Raw genomic sequence first — 25,408 nt, forward strand, 5'->3', positions numbered from 1 at the left:
ATGCTGAGAATCTTCTTAACTGTGTCTGTCCTCTTTGGGCATCAAATTGCTGCAAAGGACATGGAGCAGGAGGTGATTGACCTCTGTACTCATGTTGACTGTCCAGAGCCAGAACAAGTCATCCAGGACAAGGTCAGTATAGCTGAGAGTTCCCTCTGTTCTGTCATGTTTGTACCAGTGGAAATTATTCCATGTTGTTTTTCGTCCCTAACCTGCAGTGCACCGACAGTGCACATCCCAACCCTGAACCATGAGACCAGACTGAAATTACTCCTCGGGCCTCATTAACACTTTCTACATGAGCTGCCATCCCCTGCCTGGCTCCCACTGCCAGCTTGTGCAGTAAGAAGAATATCAGGGCTTCCATCTCCAGCAGCAGGTGAAGGGAGGGGTCAGTCTGCTCACAGAGAGGGGGATGGTGGGGGACAACACAAGGATTGTAGAGTCAGGGAGCTCTCCTACTGCTCCTGTCTTCAATTAATCTAACCCTGTTTCTGAAAGGCAGCTGATCACAGGCTGAAGGTCTCTGTGTTCAATGTGAAAGAGGCCAAGGCTGGTTGTGAGTGGAATCTCCCCCTTCCCCAATCCTGGACAGCTGCAAAGTCATATCAATACAGCAGGCTGCAAACAGAAGGTAAGTCAGCTATGAGATACAACTCTCAGACCATGTTGGGGTCACCGTGGATTGGTTAATGGACAGGAGAAGGTATGGAGTGTGACAAACATTAGCAAATACTTGAATAATTTTGCATTATTTTTTATGTGGACATATTCCATTGAGAAACAGAAACTCCACAGGAAAACTGTTCGACCAATGTCTGACCAAATTAATTCAGGGTAATATTAGAGTAAAGAAGGGACTCTTCTGAAAATTCCCGTAAATGTATATATTTGGACAGATGTAGTCCGAAACAAGTGATGACAGAATATTAAAAAGAAAGGGAATAATGGACTGTGGCAGCATACCAGACAGGAATTTACAGATTATAAGAGCTTGCACAAGCAGAAAAGACAGAAGTAAAAATAATTTTAAACCCTGAGAAACAAAGGTAGGAAAATAACACGGAAGAGGGAAGTGGGAGGAATATAAAACACACACATTGATTCTGTCTTCACACAAAAATATTTTATTAAAAACTGAATAGCGGGATACCGAAGATCTGAAGAGGTTGTGGAATACTCGATATAAAAGAAAGTAAATATGAGAAAATCTCCAGGATAAAACACCTGATAAATTCCCAGCACTTGGTAACCTGCATCCTCGGATTCTTAAAGAAGTTGACTGTAGGATTACTGGGTCCAATGGTTTGTGATCTTCTATACTGCCCAGATTCTCTAACAGCATCAGCAGTTTAGAACAGAACAGCTGTAACAGTGGTGTTCAAGACTGGAGGGAGAGAGGAAACAGGGAAGTTAGTGTGACATCAGTCACAGAGAACAAGGACAGCAGGGTGAAGGACAAACAGACAATGACTCTGTGGAGAAAGTAGCCATGCAAATGCTGGGTGAGAGGGCAACCTGTTTGTGTTGGAGATGAGAACAGTAAGGGAGATAAATTATATTCTGTGTAGTCACCATTGAGTAGTCTGAAGGTTGTGTTCCCTACTCTGTGTCTGGTTTTAAGGATATCATTGCTGGAGAAATTGAAGTGTGAAGGTTAGTGCGAGGACAGCACGGTGGCTCAGTGGTTAGCACTGCTGCCTCACAGTGCCAGGGACACAGGTTCAATTCCAGCCTCGGGCGACTGTCTGTGTGGAGTTTGCACATTCTCCCCGTGTCTGTGTGGGTTTCCTCCCACAATCCTAAGATGTGCAGGTCAGGTGGATTGGCCGTGCTAAATTGCCCCATAGTGTTTGGTGCATTTGTCAGAAGGAAATGGTTCTGGGTGGGTTACTCTTCGGAGGGTCTGTGTGGACTGGTGGGACCAAATGGCCTGTTTCCACACTGTAGGGAATCTAATCTAATCAATCTGTATAGGATTCAATGCCATGGGTAGATTCATAAACAAGCTGCTGTCGGGAATTGGGCAGCTAAGATTTAAAGAGCTTGATACCAAAGGGTAAAGCTAGACAGGATGTGTATAAGTTGGTAGACTGTCAGCTAGTGGAGTGTTGTAACCATCAATGCTGGGGCCTGAGCTATTTCCAATCTATATGATAGGACTGAGTGTCAAGTATTTACGTTTGCTGTTGTGAAGCCAGGTGGAGATTTTAGCTGCTGAGAGGATAATAGGAATCTGCCAGGTAGGTTAAGTGAATGGGCAACACATGGGCAGATGGAGTATAATGGGGGAAAATGTAAAGTTATTCACTTTCATCAAAGAATTAGATCAGAAGGTGAATTAAATGGAGAGCTGATGGCCTTGAGGTATTATCGCTGGACTCTTAATCCCGAGACACAGGAAATGTTCTGGGTTTGAATCTCACCATGGCAGATGGTGGAATTTAAATTCAATAATCATCCAAAATTAAGATTCTGTGATGTCAATTGTTGGGAAAAACCCATCTGGTTCAGTAATGTCTTTCAGGGAAGGAAACTGCCAGCTTCTGGTCTACATGTGACTCCAGACTCACAGCAATGTGATTGACATTTAACTGCTCTCTGGGCAATACATACTAGCCTAGTCAGCAATGCCCTCATCCCACATATGAGTTAAAAGGAAAGAATTGTTTTCATCTGTGAAAAGAATTTTCAATGTTGGTGTTCAGGGATAGTTGGATGTCCAGGACATGAAACTCAGCAGGTTGGCATAAAGGCACGGCAAACGATCAGGACGGGGAAGATGGTGGCATAGTGACCAATAATTCAGAGGGACAATCTCATGCTTTGGAGAAATAAACACTGAAACTGATGGAGAAACATATTAGGTCTGACAGCATTTGTGGAGAGAGGAACAGAGTAAATGTTTAAGTTTGATATGACTATTCCTGAAGATGAGTCCTATCGGATTCGAAACACGAACGCTCTTTCCACAGATACTGCCAGACCTGCTGAACTTGTCGAGCATTTTTTTTATTTTGATTTTAGATTTCCAACATTTGCAGTATTTTGTTTTGTTGCAACTGCTTTGGGGTCACAGATTCAAATCCCATATTGGTGGCTAGAATTGGGTTTGAAAATCTACTCTCTGCAGTGGTGACCATGGAATTATTATCAATTATTGTAAACCACATCTGGTTCACTCAAAGCCGATAGAACAGGAAATCTGCTATTTTTGCCTGGGCTAGTCTACTTGTGACTTTATCCACAGTAATGCGCACCACTCTTAAATGCTCTCCGAAATGGTTTGGCAAGTCACTCAGATCAAAGAGATGGACAGGCAACAACGGAGGGGCTTGCCAATGATACCCACATTCTCGGAAAGAATATACTTTAAAACATGGAATGTTGAATAAAGGCCTTTATTGAAAGAGAGTTGAAGAGCAAGAATGAGGAGGTCTCATTGCCCTTGTACAAGGGGCTTTGGTGAGACTGCGTCCAGAGTGCTGTATGCAGTTCTGCTCTCTTTTTCTAATGAAGCATGTACTTGGAGGAAATGCACTGAACATTCATTGCAGTAATTGTGGAGCTTAGAGAAACATTAACTGGTAAAACTGTACACCCTATTGCCATGATGCATCGATAGAGAATAGAGAGTGGATGTTGCCAGTAATGAACAGACACAAGAATAAAACGGGTTGTGTTTTCCAAGATGGTGTCAAACTTCTTGAATGTTGTTGGAGCAGGCAAGTTAAAGTCTTCACTCACATTCCTGCACTGTGGCTTGCAGATGGTAGACAAGTATGGGGAAGAAAGGCGGTCAGCTATTCACTGCAGAATTCAGAGTCTCTGAATCTCACTTGGAACCAGACCATTGATTTGGCTCAGCCAGATCAATGGTAAAACCCAGAATATTGGTGGATTCGGCAATGACAATGCAAATGAATATCAAGGAGAAATGTTTGGATTTTATTTTACGTCTAGTTTTTCTAACAGATGAGAGACTTGACAAACAGTCAAGGTATTTTTCAATGTATAATTTCAGTTACATCACACTGTAAAAGTTTGCTATAAATGCTGTGTCTTACAATTGTGTCCTCCATAACCACCTGATGAGGGAGCAGCGCTCCGAATGCTAGTGCTTCCAATTAAATCTGTTGGACTATAACCTGATGTTGTGTGACTTTTAATTCAGAGTTCTTTGTAATATTGTCCTTGATATGTCCTAGGTAAATCACCCTTGCTTTTGTGAACTCATTTTTGGCCAGGCGTATTATCAAGTCATCAAACGGCAATTACACAGAAGCCTGACAGTGTCAATGCAGGCCATTCAGCCCATTGAATCCACACCGACCCTCTGAATAGTATCCCACCCAGACCCAACACTGTTCCCAGTCCCTGTAATTCTACATTTCCCATACCTAATCCACTTAACCTACACATCCCTGGACTTAACTTGGCCAGTCCGCCTTCCGTGCACATCTTTGGACTGTGGCAGGAAACCGGAGCACCCAAAGGAAACCCACACGGACACAGAATGTGCAAACTCCACACAGACAGTCACCAGAGGATGGAATTGAAATGGGTCCCTGGTACTGTGAGGCAACTGTGATAACCACAGAGTCACTGTGTTGCCAGTAGCTAAAACACATTCTCTAATTGCCTTACATGTTCTTTCCATGTGAATCTGTAAAATCCCTAGTGTATGGAAGCAGGCTGCTTGGCCCAACAAGTCCACACCGACCCTCCAAGTAACTCACCCAGACCCATTCCCCTATCCTAATACGCTACGTTTTCCCTGACTAATGCACCTAACCTACATATCCCTGACTACTATGGGCAACTTAACCTGGCCGATCCACCTATTCAATCCATCTAACCTGCACACCTTTGGACTGTGGAAGGAAATGAGAGCACCTGGAGGAAACTCATGCAGCCACGGGGAGAATGTGCAAACTCCATACACAGTCACCAGAGGCTGGAATCAAACTCAGGTCCCTCGTGCTGAGAGGCAGCAGTGCTAACCACTAAGCACTGGTGTTCCTGTGTTTTCGAAATAAACTACAGTGAGGTACTTCATATATGACTTGAAGCATCAGTGTTTGGAAATTGGCTATACATGCTTAAACTCAAATGGCATGATTTAACTTTGATATGATCGGTATGATGTTACAAAGGGAGATATTTCACAAGCCTTTGGTCTTAATGGCTATTACAACTTGCTCAGGAACCATTTAAGTGTTTGTTACAATGCTGAGCCCTCCTGAGCCCATAACTGATGCTGATTAAAAAGCTTTTCAAAAGATTGTTACTGGGCAAAATTGCTGTGAAGAAACATTGGCAGAGCTGAGTTTTTTTTGGAATTCAACCTCACTGCTCAAATAAAGCAATGCACCAAATCAAGCTCATGGGGTAATGAATGGCAGATTGGTTTAATTTAGATAAATGTGAGGTGCTACATTTTGAAAAGGCAAATCAGAGCAGGACTTTTCCACTTAATAGTAAGATACTCGGGTGTGTTGCTGAACAAAGGGACCTTGGAGTGCAGGTTCATAGTTCCTTGAAAGTAGAGTCGCATGTGGATAGGATAGTGAAGGCGCCATTTGGTACGCTTTCCTTTATTGGTCAGAATATTGAGTACAGGAGTTGGGAGGTCATGTTGCGGCTGTGCAGGACGTTGGTTAGGCCACTTGTGGAATATTGCGTGCAATTCTGGTCTCTCTCCTGTTGGAGAGATGCTGTGAAACTTGAAAGGGTTCAGAAAAGATTTACAAGGATGTTGCCAGGGTTGGAGGATTTGAGGTAGAGGGAGAGGCTGAAAAGGCTGGGGCTGTTTTCCCTGGAGCGTCAGAGGCTGAGGGGTGACCGTAGAAGTTTATAAAATCATGAGGGGCTTGGATAGGATAAATAGACAAGGTATTTTCTCTGGTGATAGGGGAGTCCAGAACTTGAGGGCATAGGTTTAAGTTGAGAGGGGAAAAAATTAAAATAGACCTAAGGGGCAACCTTTTCACACAGAGGGAGGTGCATGTATGGAATGAGCTGCCAGACGAAGTGGCGAAGGCAGGTACAATAACAACATTTGAAAGGCATCTGGATGGCTACATGAATAGGAAGGGTTTAGAGGGATATGGGCCAAGTGCTGGCAAATGGAACAGGTTTAGGATATCTGATTGGCACGGATGAGTTGGACCAAAAGGTCTGTTTCTGTGCTGTACCTCTGATTCTATAAACTCAATGTGTTCCAGTAACTTATTCCTAAAACTGCAAATATTTTCTGACATAGTTTCCTTAGTCTCAAGGAGTACCCTTCCCCATTTTAGTTCACAGTCCAAAAAAAACCTAAAGTAGTCCTTAAACTTTATGACAATTTTCTCATTTGATGTTTTTTTTTGGTGTCGGGTTAGTTTTCTCGTGTGATAATGCAATTTCTCTTCTTGTATTAGAATTATAAAGAGATGCAATATCCAGCCATCCAATGGATTGAAACAAAGGTTGATGATATGGATCTGGTTCATGCAATGGATACTGGCTTGAAAATTCTTCTCAATTATTCAGCTTTTAACAATGCTGAAGGTACATTGCATATTCCTTTAAATTGCAACAAAATATAAAACACTCCTTTAGTCTCGAACTAGTCTTGTCTGAAACCTTCTCCACAGACTGACACATTTCCTAATGAATTTGCCAATGTGAATCCCATAGGGGTGCTTGATCACATTGTTAATTTGGAAACTGCTTTATTAAATACAGCTCTGTGGTCCTACAATCTGGAAAGTGGGAAGTGTATTTCAAACAGTGAGCAGATTCTTCTCAGGATCTGGGCTATCAGGTGAGAAGTCCCATGAAGCCAACCTCAACTCGAGCAAGCAACTCGCTGAGCTTGCATGGCAGCAGCAAGTTGCCAATTAGAGGGGATTCTAGGTTGTTCAATGCCTTATTATTGCTGCAATCTTATACCTGCCCCATTTCTCAGTGCCAGCATCTTCCGTGGCAAACACACACTGCATGATCGGCAACCAAATGGCTATGTCTTAGTGGAGTAGTCCTCAGTGCAGGCCATGGAGACACTCAGTCAGGGTTCCTGGTACAGGAAATCAGGCACAGCTTAGAACACCAGTCCAGGGGATTGACCACAGTGAGGCACCTGCGCAGGGAGTTCTCTGTTGGGAGAGTCAGTACCTCTGTAGTCTGGGCAGTGGGTCAGTCCTGTGGATCCATTAGTCAGTACAGGGCTGTGGAGAGTTGGGGGGGGGGGGGGGACAGGTCTCCCTAACCCCTGGCTCCCTTTGTGTTGTACACCTCTCTGCCTCAGGCATCACTGACCAACTCATTCCCACCAGCACGGGCCAAGGAAAAAAAGAAGCGGGATGTTTGAAGATGTGTGGAAACATTGTCAGCTGAAACTACCATCTTACAAATACCTTGTTCATCTTGATCTCACGTGCTACAACAGCTCTCACAGACATCAATCCATGGTCCATCCTGTAGAGACATGGAGTTAGGCTTCATGCTGGCACTATCACATTCAGGGTGACACAGAGGCTCAAACATTTGTGAGAAGATTTGTAGCTCAGGTGCTCATTGTTGTGGTTCTGTTCACTGAGCTGGGAATTTGTGTTGCAGACGTTTCGTTCCCTGTCTAAGTGACATCCTCAGTGCTTGGGAGCCTCCTGTGAAGCGCTTCTGTGATGTTTCCTCTGGCATTTATAGTGGTTTGTATCTGCCACTTCCGGTTGTCAGTTCCAGCTGTCCGCTGCAGTGGCCGGTATATTGGGTCCACTATGTAGTGTACAAAATCCCATGCAAGGACTGCACAAAACACTACATAGGACAAACAGGAAGACAGCTAACGATCCGTATCCATGAACACCAACTAGCCACGAAACAACACGATCAGCTATCCTTAGTAGCCACACACGCGGATGACAAGCAACATGAGTTTGACTGGGACAACACTACTATTATAGGACAAACCAAACAGAGAACAGCCAGGGAATTCCTAGAGGCATGGCACTCATCCACAGATTCTATCAACAAACACATCAACCTGGACCCAATATACCGGCCACTGCAGCGGACAGCTGGAACTGACAACCGGAAGTGGCAGAGACAAACCACTATAAATGCTGGAGGAAAGATCACAGAAGCGCTTCACAGGAGGCTCCCAAGCCCTGAGGATGTCACCTAGACAGGGAACAAAACATCTGCAACACAAATTCCCAGCTCGGCGAACAGAACCACAACTGACTCAAACAAACAGAGGTAGGACAAAAACAATCAAATTTTTACAAACCCGACAAACCAGTTCACCCCCTGTGCACTGATTATTGTATCTAACACTTTTAAAACTCCTGTCCAGTTCTGATGCAAGGTCAATGACCGGAAACATTGGGTGGGATTTTCCCCTCCGCTGAAGTGACAAATAATTAGGAAATATCTATCCTATGATTAAGGGATCAAGGGTTATGGGGAGAAAGCAGGAGAATGGGTTTGAGAAATATGTCAGCCATGATTGAATGGTGGAGCTGACTTGATGGGCCGAATAGCCTAAAACTGTTCCTATGTCTGATGGTCTTATGGTTGCAGCCATCTCAATTACAATCTTAGTGGGAAGGTCAATGTTCAACCTTCCTGAACCAATGACCAATTAAAGTCTTTTAGTGATCAATTAATGGCCATTTAAGAGACTTAAGCTGCCACTTACCTGATTTGAGAGAAATATGGCAGCCTTCCTGAAAGTTATTCGTGGGGCATCTGCTGGTCAGGTTGGACCTTGATTTGCCACAATCTGTGGCAATCACAGGCACAGACAGTGTTCAGGGACGCTGCTGAAAACCACCACCAGGCCCTAACCCAATCACCTTCCCTCATGTTCCTGTCCCCGTGATCCCTTCTCAAAATATCACTCACTTCCCGATCCCTGTCAGCAGACTGGGCCTTCAACAAATCGATACCTCTGATTGGCTGACAAGCAAGAGGATGGAAGAACACAGCAAGCCAGGCAGCATCAGGAGGTGGAGACATCGACGTTTTGGGTGTAACCCTTCTTCAGATAAAGCTGCAGACAAAGGGGGTGGTGGACACAGGGTGGTGAAGTGGGGTTAGGTGAAGACAGGTAGAGAGTACAATCTGATTAGTCATTGGGAGGAATGGATCCAGTTGATGTCTGGGAGGAGTGGAAAGGAAGGGAAGAGACTGGGAAGGGAGTCAGGGGATGGGAAGTGAGGTTATTTGAAATTGGAGAACTCAATGTTGAGTCCTCCGGGCTGTAGGCTGTCGTGACAGAAGATGAGATGTTGTTCCTCCAATTTGTTGTTTGGTTTGTTGTGGCAATGGAGGAGGCCAAGGACAGTCAGGTCGGAAAGGGAATGGGAAGGGGAATTCTGATTGTCAACATGACATCGGCGGCCTCATTTTCTCCAACCCCTCACCCACTCAAACTTCACCCCCTCCGAACGTGCAGCACTCCACTATCTCCGCACCAACCCTGGTTCACAAAACCTGCTGACAAAGGTCTGGAGATCGAACGTCTGTCACAGAGGCCAGATGCCAACTCTCCAACACCACATTCTACCTCCCCCTTGCAGATAACCCCACTGCAACCCAACAGACCAAAAACACTTGCACTGTCCAAGTCCTCATTGCCTCGAGTGGTGATCTCCCCTCCACTGCCTCTAACCTCTGTCCCAGCCCCGTACTGCCTGGTTCCATCTGTTCCCCAAGATCCACCAGCCCAACTACCCCAGCCAACCCATCATCTCAGCATGCTCCTGCCCCACCAAACTCATCTTGTCCCACCTCGACTCCATCCTCCTCCCCTTTGGTCTAGTCACTTCCTACCTACATTCGCGACACTAACCACACTCTTCATCTCTTCAGCAACTTCCAGTTCCCTGGCCCACAGTGCTTTATCCTCACTATAGACGTGCAGTCCTAAAACACATCCATACCCGACAAGGACAGTCTCCAGACCCTCTGCTTCTTCCTCTCCAACAGATCTATCCAGTCCCCCTCCACCTTGCCAAACTGATCCTCACCTATAATAACTTTCCCTTTAACTCCTCCCATTTCCTTCAAGTCCAGGAGGTGGCCTTGGGCACCTGGGTGGGCCCCAGATACACCTACCTCTTTGTTAGCTATAATCGAACAGTCCCTCTTCAGTACGTACATAGGCACTGTGCACAAACTCTTCCGCTGTTACAGTGATGACTGAATCATTGCAGCGTCCTGCTCCCAGGCTGAACTGGAGCAGTTCATCGACTTCACCCACAGCTTCCACCCCGCCCTCAAATTCACTTGGTCCATTTTGGACACCCCCCTCCCCTTTTGTGACCTCTCCATTTCAATCTCTGGTGACAGTCTCCAGACAGACATTTACTCTAAACCCTCAGACTCCCACAACTACACCTCCTCCCTCCTGCAAGAACTCCATCCCATTCTCCCAATTCCTCTGCCTTCGCCACATCTGCTCGGACAAGGAGACATGCCATGCGGGAGCATCCCAGATGTCCACCTATTTCGAAAAAACGTGCTTTTCCCACTTCTGTCATCCAGATTGCCCTCCACTGCACCACCTCCATTCCCTGCTCCACTGCCCTAACCTCTCCCTAACAACGCGGGAAAGACAGGGTCCCTCTTGTCTTCACCTACCACCCCACCAGTCTCCGCATCAAAAGTATCATCTTTAAACATGTGTGCCAACTCCAACTAGACCCCACCACCAAGAACATGTTCCCCTCCTCACCCCTCTCTGCCTTCCGCAATGACCGCTCCCTTAGACAGTCCTTGGTTTATGCCACTCTCCCCAACAACCACCCCCCCCCCCAACCCACCTAACCCCAGAATCCCCAGGTACCTGCCCCTGAAACTAGATAAGATGAAAAACCTGCCAGATACCACCCCCCTCACCTCCCATCCATGGCGCCAAACAGTCCCTTCAGGTGAGACAGAGGTTCACCTCCTTCTCCAACCTAGTTTACTGTATCTGGTGCTCACAATCTCGTCTTCTCTACATTGAGGAGACAGAACATAAACTTAGGGAATGGTTCACCGAGCATCGCAGCCGGGCCTGCAGGGGCTGACCAGACCTCCCAGCCACCGCCCATTTTAATTCCCCTTCCCATTTCCTTTCTGACATGACTATCCTTGGCCTCCTCCATTCCTACAACAAACCACACCGCAAATTTGTGGAACAATATCTCATCTTCTGCCAGGGTAGCCTACAGCCTGGAGGACTCAATGTTGAGTTCTCCAATTTCAAATAATCTCCTGCCCCATTCCCCCGACCCCCTTCCCAGCCCTCCCCATCCCTTCCCCTGCTCCCTGCCACCAACCAGATTCATTCCTCCCATTGACCAACCAGGTGGTACCCTCTACCTGTCTTCACCTATCCCCACTTTACACTCTGCCCCTCCCACTCCGTTTGTCTGCCGCTCCCCCTTACACCCACCCACAGTCCTGAAGAAGGGTTACACCTGAAGTGTCAAATTCACCTCCTGATGCTGTCTGGCTCGGTGTGTTCTCCCAGCCTCCTGGTTGTTGACCTTGGATTCCAGCAGCTACAGGCTTTGTGTCTCTAACCTCCAATTGGCTGGGAGGTTCAAACTAGGTGAGATATCTATGTCCCAAAATTTGACTGGGGGGAGTGAGAGATTTGACTGAGAGATTTAATGCAGTGATACCAAGTCTGCAGGGCCTCTGTGTGGAGGGACTGTAGAAGGTGGGGTTACTTACCTTAGAGCAGAAAGGGTTAATAAGTGATTGGAGAGAGCTATTCAAAACCATGAAGGGTAAAGGGGGAGAAACTGTGGGAGAGGTGTTCATGATGAGAGTATGTGAATTTCAGTCATTGTAACAAGGAAATGTCGTTATCACAGGAAGTGATATCACCAACCCAAGGAAACCTAAACATAGAAAGCGGGTCATGCCACTAGTGCTTCATCTGGGGGCTCACTGATGATAATACCTGGTATGATGACGAAACGTCTGAAGACAAACCTTCTAGCTCAGTGAGCAAACCTCCATCCAGTTACAACAATGTGCTGTTGTCAAGGGGCTGGTTAGCTGACTTTGTTGTACAGCCGGCTGGAGGTGCAGCCTAATACCAACAGCATGGGTTCATGTCCTGCACAGGCTGAGGTCACCATGAAGGAAAACTTCCTCAAACTCTCCTTTTACATTAGGTGTGGTGACCCTCGGGTTAAGCCACCACCAGTTCTCTCTCATGAGACAGTAGCCCTATCTATGGTCTGGTCAGATGAGAATGACTTTTCCTGTAGCATTGTGATCTGGAAAGCACTGCCTGAAATGGTGATAGAAGCAAATTCAGTCACAACATTCAAAAGATAAATGTTTTCACGATGAGGGAAAATTTGCGTGTAGGTGTGAAAAGAGCAGGTCAGTGTAATGAGCTGGTTAAAAATTGACCAAACAGCCAGCACAAGAGTCCCCTCCCCCAGTGCTGTATCACTCTGTGAGGCTATTATTCAATCTGTCACATCAGTGTCTGCCCCACTTCAGCAATGTCACCCTGACCCCTCACCTGTAACCTCTGACTCACTGTCAGTGACACCACAAATGATCACCGAGTAAAATATCTTTTATTTACAGAAACAATTGTTCCTGTCACTGCACCTTGGGGAATTTCTGGCCACATGGCAAATGGAACAATTTCAAAGAACTACATTGTTTATCTGCTTCTAGTTCCTCAAGTCAAGAGTCCACCAGCACCGACAGATCCAACGGTTAAATTTGGAAGTGTATCTGATAGTTGGTACTTTGTCAGGTGAGTTTTGTGGCTGATATAATGGCGAACCTAACGGAGGGCTCTTTATGTTGTAATGGTAATGTCCCTACCTTAGGCCCTGGTTCAAGTCCCACCAGCCACAAAGATGTGTAAGAACATCTGGAACCAGTGTGTTGAGGGGTGATACAAACTCAGCAGCTCTGCCAGCATCTGTGAAGAGAGAAAACTCACACTGAGTCTGGTATAGCTCTTCAGTGAATAGGTGATGTCAGAGTAGGGGACAAAAGGAAGGAAGTCCAAAACAGAGTTACGTATGAACATAATAACGAAGGCTGGGGAGTTACAGAGAGAGTCAGAGAGATGTACAGCACTTGTGAATGCCGACCAGATATCCCAACCCAATCTAGTAGCATCTGCCAGCACCTAGCCCATATCCCCCAAACCCTTCCTATTCATAGACCCATCCAGATGCCTTTTAAATGTTGCAATTTTAGCAGCCTCCACCACTTCCTCTGATAGCTCATTCCATACACGTACCACCCACTGCACGAAAAAGTTGCTCCATAGGTCTGTTTTATATCTTTCCCTCTCACTCTAAACCTATGTCCTCTAGTTCTGGACTCCCCCACCCAGGGAAAAGACTTTGTCTGTTTATCCTATCCATGCCCCTCATGATTTTATAAACCTCTATAAGGTCACCCCTCAGCCTCTGATGTTCCAGGGAAAACAGCCCTCGCCTATTCAATAGCTTAAATCCTCCAACCTTGACAACAACCTTGTAAATCTTTTCAGAACCATTTCAGACGCAGATTACCATCAATTATGATGTTGTAGTGATGGAGATCTGGCTCAAGGCAGTGAAAGACTGCACGTTAAATAAGCTGCTCAGGAAGGGAAGGGAGACAAGGCAGTGGTGCTGTGGCTGTCCTGGAACAGCTTGGCTCGGGATGTGGCAAATTCACAAGCACGAGTCTTCAGTCCCACTGCCAGAATGTTGTCAGGGCCCACAGCCTTTGTGGTATCCAGTGCCGCCAACCATTTCTTGATATTGATGCGGAGTAAATCAAATTGACTTCAGATGAGCATCTGTGATGCTGGGGACCACTGGAGAAGGTAGAGATGGATCATCCACTCGGCACTGCTGGTGAAGATTGCTGAAAATGCTAAAGCCTTGTCCTTTGCATTCATCTGCTGGTCTCTCCCATCCCTGAGGAGAGGGAATATTTGTGGAGCCTCTCCCTCCAGTGAGCTGTTTAATTGTCCACCACCATTCACAACTGCATATGGCAGGACTGCAGAGCTTCCATCTGATCCATTGGCTGTGGGATCCCTTAGCTCTGTCTATCACTTGCTGCTTGTGGTATTTGGCACGCATGTAGTCCTGGTTTGTAGCTTCACTAGTTTGACACCTCACTTACAGATGTGCCTGGTGCTGCTCCTGGCATGCCCTCCTGCACTCGCCATTGAGCCAGGGTAGATCTTGATCAAAACAGTAAGTCATGACAGGAGAGCTCAAAGCCATGGTGTGCTCTTCCTGCTCTACGTGGGAAGCTGACTACATTTCCAGTGCCCAGGGCCAGCATTGGAGCAGGAAGGGTCTCAGCTGCAGCTCCTTGAAGCTCAGCTTTCAGAACTGGAGGAATGGCTGGAGACACTGTAGATCATCCATGAAGCTGAGAGTATAGTGAACAATACACACAGGGAGATGGTCACACTGCAGGCTCAGATTCCACAGGCAGAAAGGGAATGGGTGAGCACCAGGCAGAGTAAGGGGCTGGGCAGGCAGTGCAGGAACCCCCTGTGGCTATTTCCTGCAAAACAGACACTTTGGATACTGTCGGGGGGAATGGTCCCTCAGAGAGGACCAGTAACAGCCACATCTGTTTCCCATGGTTCACCCTGTAGCAAAGGAGAGGAGGGTCAAGTGTGAGAATGCAATAGCTATCGGGGATTCAACTGGAAGGGGAATAGATGGATGTTTCTCTGGCAACAAATGAGATTCCAGGATCGGATGCTGCCTCCTTGGTGTTTGGGTCAAGGATGTCTCAGAATGACTACGGAAAATCGTGGAGGAGGAGGGTGAACAGCCAGTGGTCATGGTACACATTGGTCCCAATGACAGAGGATAAAATATGGCATGAGGTCCTAAATGCAGAATAAAGGGCATTAGGGAGTAAGTTGAAAGTATGACCTTAAAGGTTGTGATGTCAGGATTACTACTATTGCCACGTGCGAGTCAGAGTAGAAAGTCCAGGAGATTATAATTGAACACGTGCTGGAAAGGTGGTGCAAGGGGAGGGTTGCAGATTCCTGGGACATTGGGACTAGTCCTGGGGAAGTGGAACCAGTACTAACTGGATGGGTTACACATCGGTCAGTGATCTTAGGTTCAGGAAAACGCTACAGGACTTCCTCAGGATAATGTCCTTGGCCCAAACATCTTCAGCTGTTTCATTAATAATCCTCCTTCCATTATAAGGTCAGAAGTGGGATATTCAGTAATGATTACACAATGTCCAGCACCATTTGTCACTCATCAGATATTAAAGCAGCCCTTGTGCAAAGCAGCAAGACCTGGGCAGTATCCAGGCTTGGGCTGACAAATGAGAAGTAACATTCAATACAAATGATAGGCAATGACTGTCTCCAACAGGGGAGAAAGTGACCATTGTCACTTGACATTCAGTGGTGTTATTTTTAGAGATTTAGATTACTTACAGTGTGGAAACAAGCCCTTCGGCCCGACAAGTCCACACTGGCCCGCTGAAGCGCAACCCACCCATACCCCTACATTTACCCCTTACCTAACACTACGGACAATTTAGCATGGCCAATTCACCTGACCTGCACATCTTTGGACTGTGGGAGGAAACCGGAGCACCCGGAGGAAACCCATGCAGACACGGGGAGAACGTGCAAACTCCACACAGTCAGTCGCCTGAGTCGGGAATGGCACCCAGGTCTCTGGCGCTGTGAGGCAGTAGTGCTAACCACTGTGCCGCCGTGCCGCCCCCATCCCTGAATCCTCCACTGTCTACATCCTGGGAGTTCCCATTGTCAGAGGTATCCTGCAATAAATAACTCACCTATTAACTCTCCAAAACATGTCCATCATCTACAAGGCAAAAGTGTGATGGAATATTGCCCACCTGACTGCCATTGGGCAGCTCCAATAACACTCAAGCAGCTTGACACCATCCACATCAAAGCAGTTCACTTGATTGGCATCAGATTCACAAGCATCTACTCTCTCCACCGACACATGGTAGCTGCGATATGTACCATCGACACGATGCACTGCAGAAATTCAAGAGGAATCCTTCGACAACAAAGTAAAACAAAGAACTGCGATGTTGGGAATATAAAACAGAAATGGAAAGTTCTGGAGAAACTCAACAGTTCTTGCAGCATCTGTGGAGAGAGAATCAAAGTTAACATTTCATGTCTAGTGATCCTTCATCACAGGTTATTTCTCCGCAGATGTTGTCAGACCTGCTGAGTTTCTCCAGCACTTTCTGCTTTTGCTACGAAGATAGCACCTTCCAAACCCATGACACCCCCACCCCCTGACCTCACCTGGAAGGAGAAGGGCAGCAGATACGTGGGATCACCACCACCTGCAAATTCCTGAATTGGAAATATATTACTGTCCTTTCTGTTCCACTGGGTCAAATTCCTGGAACACCCTCCCTAGCGAGATTGTGTATGTACCTACACCAAATAGACAGAAGTAGTCTGGGAGGCAGCTAAATGCCACCTTCTCAAGGGCAGGTCGAGATGGGCAATAAATACTCATATAGCCCATGAATAAAGATTTTAAAACATCCTCCTGACATCACCGTCAGAAACAGTTTCCTCTCATTCTTGTCTCATGAGTCAGCTTTTTTTTGTCTCCCTTACCTAACTCATGTCACTATCTGGTACAGCTCCAACCAATTGTCCAAGGACAAATTTCCCAGCTTCTCCACCCTAAATCTATTGGTAAAATCCCTCTGCATCCTCACAAGGTGCAAGTATCGTTCCTAAAGTGTGAGTGATTATCACTTCACACAATGCTTAAGCTGTGACCTAACCAGCAGTTTACAAAGCTTCAGCATGATCTCCCCCCATTTGTACTCACTACCCCCAGTAATGAAGCTCAAAGTCCCCCATGCTTCCTTAATATGTGCTGCATCTTTCAATGGTCAATATCCCTCAGATCTCCCTGTTCCTGGTACATTTCCATCATCGATAATGATTCCCAACATCCCTTTTCCCAGAGTGCCTCACCTCACACTTCCCTGTCCGAAATTCCATCTGCCACATGTCTGCCCATTCTGCGAGGTTATTGATGACATTCCTGTAGCTGGGATTGCACTGAATGGTGGAGGGTTCTCAATGGCCTGAATGGCTGTCACCTGTTCATATTGTGCTGTTAATCTACTCAGATCCAGGCAGGGTTTGTCACGAGGAATGAGAATGAAATGTCTATATTCATATTGCAGGGCAATTGATAGGAAACTTGGAAAGGAACAATATGAAGAACATGTGCTTGAATTCCTGAAGGATTTGGAAGAAGACAACCAACCCTTTGAACCAGGACATTTTTGTCTTAATTTCTTTCGCAGAAGTGGGCTAATGGAAATAACTTTTCTTCAAGCTTCCAAATGATTTTTTTTTGTAAAGTTCTGTTCCCTTTACAGACATATAACAGTCAATCACGCTTCACTCTGTCTTAAACTGTTTCATTCATATACAAGGTACATCTTGGCTTTAACCTGGATTAGCATGGTCTCCTAATCTAAGAAAGGATTTACCTAACTGTTGGGATTTGGACTCAAATTTCAGAGTAAGAAAGTTTGTGTCATGGAATAATCTTCCTGGTAAGAAGGACAATATTAAATGCAAACCAAAAAGAAAGATTGTACATTAAAGGTTGTGGTTAGTACTAAACATTTCACTCATTGAGACATACCATAGTAGACAGGTGTTATAACACAAGGTAAACCCTTCAACTCATTCAACCAAACACCCAGAAATGCTTATTACCTCACCATCTGTCAAAGTAAGAGAACTACCCCAAAGCTCACTATTTAAAGAAAAACAAACTGATTCTTTATCTACAACTGTCAACCTCCTTTATTTATCTACCTCCCACTCTATAACAATATAGCCCCTATTAAATTTACAGCAAATTAATTTTCAAAACCAGGCAGCAGTGTCAGTTCTCCTCTGCAGATTTCCCTAGGTAATTTTCAGCATTCTGCTGGAAAGATGTTTCATATGAGAAAGGTACCTTTCAGAGAGCAGTGTTGCAGGCACTCTGCATGACAGTAGATGCTCTCTGTCTCTGGCTAACTGTCCAAAATACCTGCTTTTTATACCCCAAGACATCGGATCATCTCATTGGTTTGATGTTGTCAAATTCAAATTCGATTGTTTTTTACTATCTTGGGGCATAGTTTAAACTGATTGGTTGAATTCAATCAGCTGTGAAAACAACAAGGTATCTGATGTTACAACCCAAATGTTACATCTTCAAATTGTCCAGTCTGCTTTCTGCCTGCAGTCAGTTACATGACAGATGCCGGCATTCACTCTCTCTTAAAGGTACACCTTCAACTTCATAACACAGGTTCAGGAGATGTCGGTCTGTCTTTCCATCAACACCCAAACATCTGACATTCCTTGAACCTGATCTGTTGACTCATAAAGTACTTGAATGTTTTTGCTTTCGTCAACTTAACTCAAATGTACACACAAAACTTTCTTGCAGCTTGAACACTTCAACTTTAATTTCCCAGTCTACCTCAACCCCTGTCACCACAGTTACTCACAGATTGCCTCCCTCTCTGTCTCTCTCTCTCTCTCTGGCTCTCTCTCTCTCCACCACGTACCCCCCCAAACCGCCCCCAACCTCCACAGCTACAGCTTAATACTCTGTTCTAAGAACTTCTTAAAAGAGCCTTTTTCTTTCACTTTCTGGACAGGCAGTTGCCATTAACCTGAACACAGGATTTTATACTGATCTAATACACACAACCTGGATGTTTTATGGGAAATCTTCAACCTGTCTCTACATTACTTATGGAAAATCCCTTCGACTATGACAATGAACCATCAACTGATAATGCTCCTGCCTATTTGCTATGATGAACTCCAACCTTTCTCTCTCAGAAAGACCTCGTTTTTGCAAGTGTGCTCCTGGTAAGGCTCCTGGCACACTCACCTTTTTATATCCCCTTCTCTGTCCTGCCTGAAAACTCTGTGTCCAGGGATGTTTAGCTGCCATCCTTGCCTCTCTTTTAGCCAATAATCTGTTATAGCAATTATAAATAAAGTAAGGGATATGATTCTTAAGAGAGGGAAGAAGCTCAGGGACCTGGATGTTTGTAGTTTATTATCTGCCTCATGAACAGTCATTGCATTCCCCTACAGGGTAAGTACATCCTTCCTATGTAAAGAGACCAAAAGATTGTGATCCCACATTTATCACTGAAGTGACAGATTCGTACTCTTCACTCCCATTGTAGTGAAGACCAGCATGCTCTTTGTTTTCCTCATAGTTTGCTCAATGCGTACATGAACTTTCAAACCACACATTAACCAGACATTAGGTTCCAGCTCTGGTCACTCTGACTGTCCCTGACAGAGCAGTCCTGGATGCTCATGTTCCTTTTAACTCAAGTTTTGCCCAGTGTTTCAGATTCATTCCTGATTAACCATTTCTGTGAGGCATTGGTGACATCAGTTTAAATTCGTAATTCAACACGAACACGGGGTTAAATTCAACTGTTGACGAGGAGCTGGGTCCTTCACTGTTTGTAGTTTATTATCTGCCTCATGAACAGTCATTGCATTCCCCTACAGGGTAAGTACATCCTTCCTATGTAAAGAGACCAAAAGATTGTGATCCCACATTTATCACTGAAGTGACAGATTCGTACTCTTCACTCCCATTGTAGTGAAGACCAGCATGCTCTTTGTTTTCCTCATAGTTTGCTCAATGCGTACATGAACTTTCAAACCACACATTAACCAGACATTAGGTTCCAGCTCTGGTCACTCTGACTGTCCCTGACAGAGCAGTCCTGGATGCTCATGTTCCTTTTAACTCAAGTTTTGCCCAGTGTTTCAGATTCATTCCTGATTAACCATTTCTGTGAGGCATTGGTGACATCAGTTTAAATTCGTAATTCAACACGAACACGGGGTTAAATTCAACTGTTGACGAGGAGCTGGGTCCTTCACTGGGAGGCAGGGATTAAATGTTCTTTTCTCTAATCTTACTTGAAATGAATAAATTGTGCACGGCCTAAGACAGGGATGGTCCTGGTGATGGATTATACTTCTGTTTAATCTCAGTCATGTTGGGTCAGAATGTTTCACATTGATGTGGTCAGAGCTCATTGACAATGGGAGGGTTTATAGATCCTGGGGTGGGTCTGAGGTGGGTCGGTGCTGGAACTGCCCTGTGGAGTATTCCTACATGGAATGGATTTGTATTCCATCAATACTCATTGTTGTGACCCTTTTGTAATGATGTCCCACCTTTATCTGAAAGTCAGTGACATATGAGATTCACAAGGCACATTTCAATAAACATCAGGTTCCACACAACAGTCAGCTTTGTGCTGTGGTGTCTGAGGTCAGAGTTTGCACTTGTTGAACTCTGCAGCACAAGGGAAGGGGGCAGGAGAGTGGGAACTCGCATTGAGGCTCAGGACCAGGAGTGTTCAGTGAGAGTTTTCGAGTCATAGAGACGTACAGCATGGAAACAGACCCTTCGGTCCAACCCGTCCATGCCGACCAGATATCCCAACCCAATCTCGTCCCACCTGCCAGCTCCCGGCCCATATCCCTCCAAACCCTTCCTATTCATATACCCATCCAAATGCCTCTTAAATGTTGCAATTGTACCAGACTCCACCACATCCTCTGGCAGCTCATTCCATACACATACCACTCTCTGCGTGAAAACGTTGCCCCTTATGTCTCTTTTATATCTTTCCCCTCTCACCCTAAATCTATGTCCATGTGGACTGGAGCCTGGAGGAGGGTGAGGGTCTTGCAATTGGAACCAGAAACATCCAAACACATGGAGAATTATATATTAGTGAGGAATGTGTTCCCAGTCTCACTGGGCGAATTTAAATTTGAATTGGAACTAACAAGAAGGAAGAGAATGGAAGTGGGGGACACTGTGGTTACTGCCGTTAGGAAAACCAGGCCGGGGTGAAAATTCCACCCTCTGTGTGGGCATTAGAATATTCCCTTTTCCTGCCATTCCTGATGATCAGACACTGGACATTGTGCTGGAAATGAGGAGAAAGGTTGTTTCTCAATCCAGTTCAGTTTTACTCAGGTCAGTGCAGGTTCAGAAAACAGCTGGATCCAGGTGAAGAAAGACAAGTGGAAGATTCTGGGAACCAGGAATGATACAGCTTCAAACTGACCCCTAAAATGGAGAAAGAATCCCAACGTGAAATCAGAATCCAGAGTCTGATGTTAGAATAAAATTCAGCTTCAGACCTCCTCCCACCCACCCTGAGAGCTCTACCCATATATAGACTGACTGAATGTGTAATTGAAGAAATGATCTATTCCAATATGATTCCTGTTAACAACCCTTCATTCACAGGCTTCTTGTGTGGAATGAAGTAGCTATTGTCTTTGAGGCAGTGTTTGTGTTTTTCTCACTGCTGGGAATGTTTTCTCACTGGGAATGTTTTCTCACTGTGAAATAAAGAGGGTGATGTATCACAACACTAGGTCTCCTGTTCAATATTTACTCTGAGGGAAATCCAGGTCAATGATCATATCAGGAATTTAATATTCAATAAAAACTTCCGCATTTTACTGAAACAAATGTGTTGACGTATTGAAGATTGAAGGTAATAATTCTCCTATTTTAGAGGATTGATCCTGCATTAACGGAGGGTGTTTGGCTCACAGTGTACCTGAGCTCCAGGCAAACTGATGTTGCTAATGTAAAGGCAAGGAGTCACATGGTGGCTCAAAGATTGATGTGTGTTGAATGGTTTTCAGTTTCACAACACTCCAGGTGCAGTCACAACAATGCCTTGTACAGTTTCAGCCCCTCTTCCTACTTTCATCTTGTAATGTAAAATTCCCATTTGCAGTGTCTGCACACTAGTTTCTGCTTTTAATGCAGAATAATGTCCAAACTCCTCTGTATCAAAACACTCTGAAGTTTCTCTGTATTTAGACAACAAATTGTCTTTCTGACCTCTGTTCAAAATGATTATCAGTCCACTTAACCAAATTAAACTCCAATCTGTCAAATTTTGATAATTCATTTGTAAATTTCTAATTTCTTCATTACAACTTATTTTCCCATCGATTGTAGTGTATTCTTCAAATCCCTGATCCTTTGGAATGGGAGAGCAGACTCGAGGGGCTGAATGACCCACTCCTGTTCCTATTTCCCATGGTATTGTAGTTACAGTGAAAGTCACCATCAGCCCAGAGGCTGTTCTCTCCCATTAGACAGAGGTGGCTGCTGGTGTAGAGTTATACCTGAGGGTCAGCAGGCCTCAGGCAAGGGGTGAGGGGGAATATGATGGGGTAGCCATTGTTGGTGTGAGATGGAATAACAAGGATAGTATGAAATGATTTGGAATCAGAAGATGTAGAATCCATAAAGGTGGAGGTAATAAATGAAACAGGTGAGAGGATACTGTGACAAGTTGTCTATCAGAAGTATCACAGAATCCCTACAGTGTGGAAGCAGGCCATTTAGCCCATTGAGACCACAACAACCCCCTGAACAGCATCCCACTCAGTCACACCCCCTACCTACCCCTGTAACCCTCCATTTAACACGGCTCACCTACCTCACCTGCACATCCCTGGGCACTCTGGGCAATTTAAACTATTCACCTTTGGACTGTGGGAGGAAACCGGGTTACCCGGAGGAAATTCACAAAAATTTGGACAGAATGCGTAAACTCCACTCCTGCCCCAAGGAGTGAAATCAAACCCAGGTTGTTGCTGCTCTGAGAAAGTAGAGCTGATCACTAAGTCACATGCAACCCCTAGTAACCTATATATATCCAATAAGAGACAATCTAACCATTGTCTTTTGAAATTCAGTGAAAACAGGTGAGAAACTAGGAATTCTGCAGTGAATAACTCACCTCCTGACTTCCCAAAGCCTGTCCAAGAGACAAGGCAGGAGTGTGATGGAATACTCTCCAAGATGTGCTCCAGAATCTCACTAAAACTCCTCGACAAAATCTTCTAAACCCTCGACCATTTCCATCTCAAAGGACAAGGACAGCAGATAACAGGGGATCACCACCATCTGCACATTTCCCTCTAATCCACTCACCACCCAGACTTGTTTAAGTTTAATTGATTTATTACAGGTGTGAAGATTCACTTTCAAACCATATTAAATGCACTTCACTGGAATACTCTCGTGCTGACTCTTGGTGTAGATGATACAAGCCCCTGACTCATCACTGAAGCAATTCTTACAAAAAGGATAAATATTACCCGTAACTGGAAATGGCTGAGCCAGCACAAGATCTGATGGGTGACCCACCTTTGATCCCTTGATTCAAAATCCATAGTTCTTGTGCGATGGGTGGTCTGTGCGATGGTTGGTCTGTGCGATGGTTGGTCTGTGCGATGGTTGGTTTGTGTGATGGTTGGTCTGCGATGGTTAATCTGTGTGATGATTGGTCTGTTCGATATTTGTTCTGTTCGATGGTTGGTCTGTGTGATGGTTGATCTGTGAGATGGTTGGTGTGTACGATGATTGGTCTATATGATGGTTGGTCTGTGTGATGGTTGGTCTGTGAGATGGTTGGTCTGTGCGATGGTTGGTCTGCGGTGGTTGGACTGTGCGATGATTGGTCTGTGCGATGTTTGTTCTATGTGATGGTTGGTCTAGGTGATGGACTGTGCGATGGTTGGTCTGTGGGATGGTTGGTTTGTGTGATGGTTGGTCTGTGCGACGGTTAGTCTATGTGATGGTTGGTCAGTTCGATCATTGGTTTGTGCAATGGTTTGTCTATACAGTGGTTGGTCTGTGATGGTTGGTCTGTGCAATGTTTGTTCTGTGCGGTGATTGGTCTGTGAGATGGTTGGTCTGTGCGATGGTCTGTACGACAGTTGGTCTATGTGATGGTTGGTCTGTATGATGGTTGTTTTGTGCGATGGTTGGTCTCTGCAATGATCTGTGCAATGGTTGGTCTGTGCAATGGTTGGTCTGTGTGATGGTTGTTCTGTGTGATGGTTGTTCTGTGCGATGGTTGGTCTGTGTGATGGTCTGTACGACAGTTGGTCTATGTGATGGTTGTTCTGTGTGATGGTTGTTCTGTGTGATGGCTAGTCTGTGTGATGGTTGGTCTGTGTGATGGTTGGTCTGTGAGATGGTTGTTCTGTGCGATGGTTGGTCTGTTTGTTGGTTGGTCTATATGATGGTTGATCTGTGCAATGGTTGGTCCGTGCAATGTTTGGTCTGTGTGATGGTTGTTCTGTGCGATGGTTGGTCTGTTTGTTGGTTGGTCTATATGATGGTTGATCTGTGCAATGGTTGGTCCGTGCAATGTTTGGTCTGTGTGATGGTTGTTCTGTGCGATGGTTGGTTTGTGTGATGGTTGGTCTGTGCGATGGTCTGTACGACAGTTGGTCTATGTGATTGTTGGTCTGTATGATGGTTGTTTTGTGCGATGGTTGGTCTGTGCAATGGTCTGTGTGATGGTTGGTCTGTGCAATGGTTGGTCTGTGCAGTGGTTGGTCTGTGTGATGGTTGGTTTGTGTGATGGTTGTTCTGTGCGATGGTTGGTCTGTGCGATGGTTGGTCTGTGTGATGGTTGGTCTGTGTGATGGTTGGTGTGTGCCCTTGGTTTTTTAAAGAGGGGTCGTAATCTCTCCCAGTGCCAATTAGCCTGGTTAAGTACAGCATTGAGAGGCCTCTTTGTTTATATGCAAATAGATGAGACTTCAGGCCAAAGTGGTCATGGTTTGGAAGTGTAATAGAAAGGGAGCGGTCAACTCCCTAGCTGAGCAGTTGAGTTCAGTCCAAACCTAGTTGGGAGTTCAGCAGGAGACTGTGTGAACAGGCTCTCTCTTTTTCTGCCCTTCTAAATTCAGCCTGACAGCATCTGTTCCTTTTTTTAACTGTGTTTCGAAAGGGGTTTGCTTATTGGAACTGTTGTGTATATTCGAACAGCATACTTTAGTCTAGTTTGGATAGACTGAGTTCTGTAGGGGTTCTTTATTCTGTTCTTTGTGTTTCATACTGTATTCTTGTGAATAATTTTTTTGTCTGTTTTCAAACCTGGTAGGCGAAAGTGAGGACTGCAGATGTTGGAGATCAGAGTCTAGATTAGAGTGGTGCGGGAAAAATACAGCAATCCAGGCAGCATCCGAGAAGCAGGAAAATCGATGTTACAGGCAAAAGCCCTTCATCAGTCAACCTAGCTACCTCACTCCAGGTAATTTTCACTGTACACTTACTGAATCACATTGCAAGGTTATGGTCTTGGCTGCCTGCCAAGTGGTTTGGTTTTGTCCAGAACACCCTGTAAACCCTTCCTATTCATATACCCATCCAGATTCCTTTTAAATTTTGTAATTGTACCAGCCTCCACCACATCCTTTGGCAGCTCATTCCACACATGCACCACTCTGTGTGAAAAAGTTGCCCCTCAGGTCTCTTTTAAATCT

At 45.2% G+C, this 25,408-nt stretch overlaps 2 protein-coding genes across 2 annotated transcripts in view; one reads left to right on the forward strand and one right to left on the reverse strand.

Moving 5' to 3' along the window:
* LOC140456135 (uncharacterized) lies at positions 1 to 25,119 on the forward strand. Its single transcript, XM_072550710.1, has 4 exons — positions 1 to 132; positions 6,426 to 6,555; positions 12,592 to 12,766; positions 25,027 to 25,119. Exons 1-4 carry the CDS (start codon positions 1 to 3, stop codon positions 25,034 to 25,036), a joined length of 447 nt encoding a protein of 148 aa, XP_072406811.1. The 3' UTR covers positions 25,037 to 25,119.
* Positions 1 to 25,408, reverse strand: part of yipf3 (Yip1 domain family, member 3) — a 788,655-nt gene that overhangs the window by 284,939 nt on the left and 478,308 nt on the right. The window lies entirely within an intron of this gene.

Source organism: Chiloscyllium punctatum, chromosome 3 (assembly GCF_047496795.1).
Source record: "Chiloscyllium punctatum isolate Juve2018m chromosome 3, sChiPun1.3, whole genome shotgun sequence".
Classification (NCBI taxonomy): Eukaryota; Metazoa; Chordata; class Chondrichthyes; order Orectolobiformes; family Hemiscylliidae; genus Chiloscyllium; species Chiloscyllium punctatum.